The sequence below is a fragment of the Daphnia pulicaria genome, chromosome 4 (assembly GCF_021234035.1).
Source record: "Daphnia pulicaria isolate SC F1-1A chromosome 4, SC_F0-13Bv2, whole genome shotgun sequence".
Taxonomy (NCBI): Eukaryota; Metazoa; Arthropoda; class Branchiopoda; order Diplostraca; family Daphniidae; genus Daphnia; species Daphnia pulicaria.
Genome location: NC_060916.1, coordinates 9,895,085 through 9,897,863, shown reverse-complemented (window position 1 = coordinate 9,897,863; position 2,779 = coordinate 9,895,085). Strand labels below are relative to the sequence as shown.

At 38.3% G+C, this 2,779-nt stretch overlaps 1 protein-coding gene across 1 annotated transcript; it reads left to right on the top strand.

Annotated features, from left to right (window-relative positions):
- The first annotated feature begins 637 nt into the window (after positions 1–637).
- Positions 638–2,192, top strand: LOC124337682 (merozoite surface antigen 2, allelic form 2-like). Its single transcript, XM_046791720.1, has 4 exons — positions 638–737; positions 1,671–1,796; positions 1,847–2,038; positions 2,104–2,192. The coding sequence occupies exons 1-4, from the start codon at positions 638–640 to the stop codon at positions 2,190–2,192; spliced, it is 507 nt and encodes a 168-aa protein (XP_046647676.1).
- The last annotated feature ends 587 nt before the right edge of the window (positions 2,193–2,779 follow it).

Here is a 2,779-nt window from a genome sequence, read left to right as displayed (position 1 = left end):
GGATAAGAGATCGGGTAACAAAAAAACCCGACGTTTGGATCTCGATCCCGGTGAACACCCCACAAAGGAATCAGGAAAAGAATATGAATAATTACGACTCATTGAAAATTATTTATCATCAAGTCAATTAGTGTAAGTTTCCTTCAGTTCAAGTTTAGTCTTTAAGCAACCCGAAGTCTATATTTTTCAAAAAACTATTTTAAGTTCGATTCCGAACCAAAACCTAACACAACCTAACCAAAACTGCTACATTTAAGAAAACCACACATAACAAGACTTTGCTTTTAATAGACTTAGAAAAATAAAAGGGGCAATGAGAGAGCTTCTTACTAAAATAAATAAAACAATAAAGCAGACGCCTCTGCACAAATTTGTTTATTTACAATTTAGATGTAAACAAGCAGACGAGTTTCTTTTTAGACTTTAACAAGCAATTATTTAAATTATGCACTAATTAACACAACTAATGAGGTAAATATTTTTCATTAGAATTCGATTTTTGGATACATCGAACAACATTGATTTGTTTTTTGAATTCGAATTCAATTGTTTTTTTTTCGATTTAGCGACAAATATTGAATAGCTATTGTATAACATTAAAACTAAATTTTCTAGAAACCGATTTGTCATTATAATAATGTATAATAATATAGGTGGAGTCTGGATTGCTAATTGGGGTGAAGGCGGGGAAGAAAACCTTGGTGGAAGTGGAGGTGGTGGAAAAAACCCTGGTGGAAGTTGAGGCGGGGCTGGCCCCACTGACTGGATATGTTCATTTTGTAGTAGGCCTAACATGCATGGGCGGTTCAACTGTGCCTACTGCAAAAAAACAAGGAATTTCACGAAGGAAGAGAAGAGGGTGTTAAGTCATAAAACAGACAAAACATAACCCGAAATTTATGAACGCCACTACTGCATTGACTACTGCACTATTTGCAGCTATGTCTGCAGTAGCTTCCACTAACTGCTGCTGGAGCTTTTGAATTTGAAAGTGGTTTTTTTCAAACAGTTTTTTTTATTTTTTCAGTTCAATTTGTGTACCTAAGGAGAGCTTTAGTTAATTACTCTTATATTTGGAGCTAAAAATCGTCATATTTACTGTATATTTACAGACTTCGATGGGCGAAAACTCTTGCCGAAATTTAGCGTTGCCAACTTTTCTAATTGAAATTGGTTCATTTAAATTTAACTACTAGCTAGTCGTTTTAAAGTTAAATGTTTTTAAAGTTACACGTTTTTTAAAATAAAATATTCTAATTTTGAGTATTGCAATTCATGGTGAAACTGATGAGCAGTTTGCAATTTGAATTGCAGCGTTGGCGTATCGAAACTTGACCGTTGAGAGCAGATTGAGAGAGCATTGGCTTAGTTATGCCGCGGTGAAAGTGTCCCGTTTGAAAGTGGATTTGTTTACAAAAATCAGTTTTTTCTATTTAATTTGTGTAACTAAGGTGAGATTTAGATAATTAGTGATATATTTCGAGCTAAAAATTGTCATATTTAATGTATATTTACAGACTTACGAGGGACGACAACTCTTGTCATAAGACCATCGTTTTTCAAATGTCTACGTTTGTGTCCCGAGGTATAGTATATTTTTATGTATTTAAGGGTATGAAGTATGTCTTTTTATAAGGTAAAATATATTTATTTATCTTTTTAATGAATAGGTGGTGGCTGGAATGGAGGCAGAGGCGAAGGTTCTGGAGGGAGTGATGGAGGCGGGGCTGGGCCACATTGGATTTGCTCCACCTGCAACTCTCCAAACCCTCATGGCCGAATTCAGTGTGTGATCTGTAAGACAATCATAAGACTTAACAGAAAAGAAAAAAAAACATCTTCAAAGCTGTCAAAAAGACCAAGATACAGAACAAAATACTCGCTGCTGCTGCTACTGCCTCGGCTACCTCATCAATTCTTTCTGAAGAAGAAGATTGTGAGTCCAATTCTAGTGAGTCAAATTATGATGATACTTTTGCCGTGACTCCTGACAGAAACCCAAATGATGACACAGAGCCTATGGACTGCACAGAAAAAGGTAGTTCAGATTACAATATTATTTTTAAATTAATATTTTTATGTTTTTTGTTTTTTTATTTTCAGCTTCCCAGGATACCGGTTACTTGCCGTGTTCAGGATGGATGGAGATTCGGTCACCGAATGTGGAAAAAATCGATGAAAACATCCTCTAAAGTCTGAAGCAGTCAAAGGTGGGTCAGCAGCGAGTGGAGCTGATGTGGTGGTAGCGGCGGTGGTGGTTTTAGAGCTAGCGATGTTGGTGGCGGCGGCCGAGGTCGCGGTGTTGGTGGTGGAGGTATAATTAAACTAATTCATTAACAAAAAAATTAAGGTACTAATTATATTTTTATTTTAAAACAGATGGAGTTTGGAGATGTGAGTGGTGCGGTGAATGGAATTTCATCCGAAGAACAAAATGCTTCCAATGCGAGGCTGAACGCACCCCAGGCGCCCCCCCCCCCCATGTCCAGATGAAGACTGGGACATGGAGTCATGCGAATGCACCACTCCCCATCCGGAAAACCAGCAGCACCTGGTGGGGACTTCGGTATCCACGCAGACCGAACCTTACTTCCGCGTTCCGGTCATCTTTGCTCCTGAATCTTGGAGTCAGATGGAGCAACTCCTGGAGGGAACTGGCCTGGCCGAATACTCCGGTAAGACCCAATCGCGTTCTAACATAACGTCCATTTCATTCTCTGTTGCATCATTTAAGGGGAATATGTCGTCAGCCGTTGTGTTTGTTTAATCTGGTGATGCA

Coding starts and splice junctions, on each gene's coding strand:
- LOC124337682 (XM_046791720.1), top strand. CDS start 638: ATGTATAATAATATAGGTGGAGTCTGGATTGCTAATTGGGGTGAAGGC. Junction 1,797..1,846: donor CCGAATTCAGTGTGTGATCT/GTAAGACAATCA, acceptor ACATCTTCAAAG/CTGTCAAAAAGACCAAGATA. Junction 2,039..2,103: donor TATGGACTGCACAGAAAAAG/GTAGTTCAGATT, acceptor TTTTATTTTCAG/CTTCCCAGGATACCGGTTAC.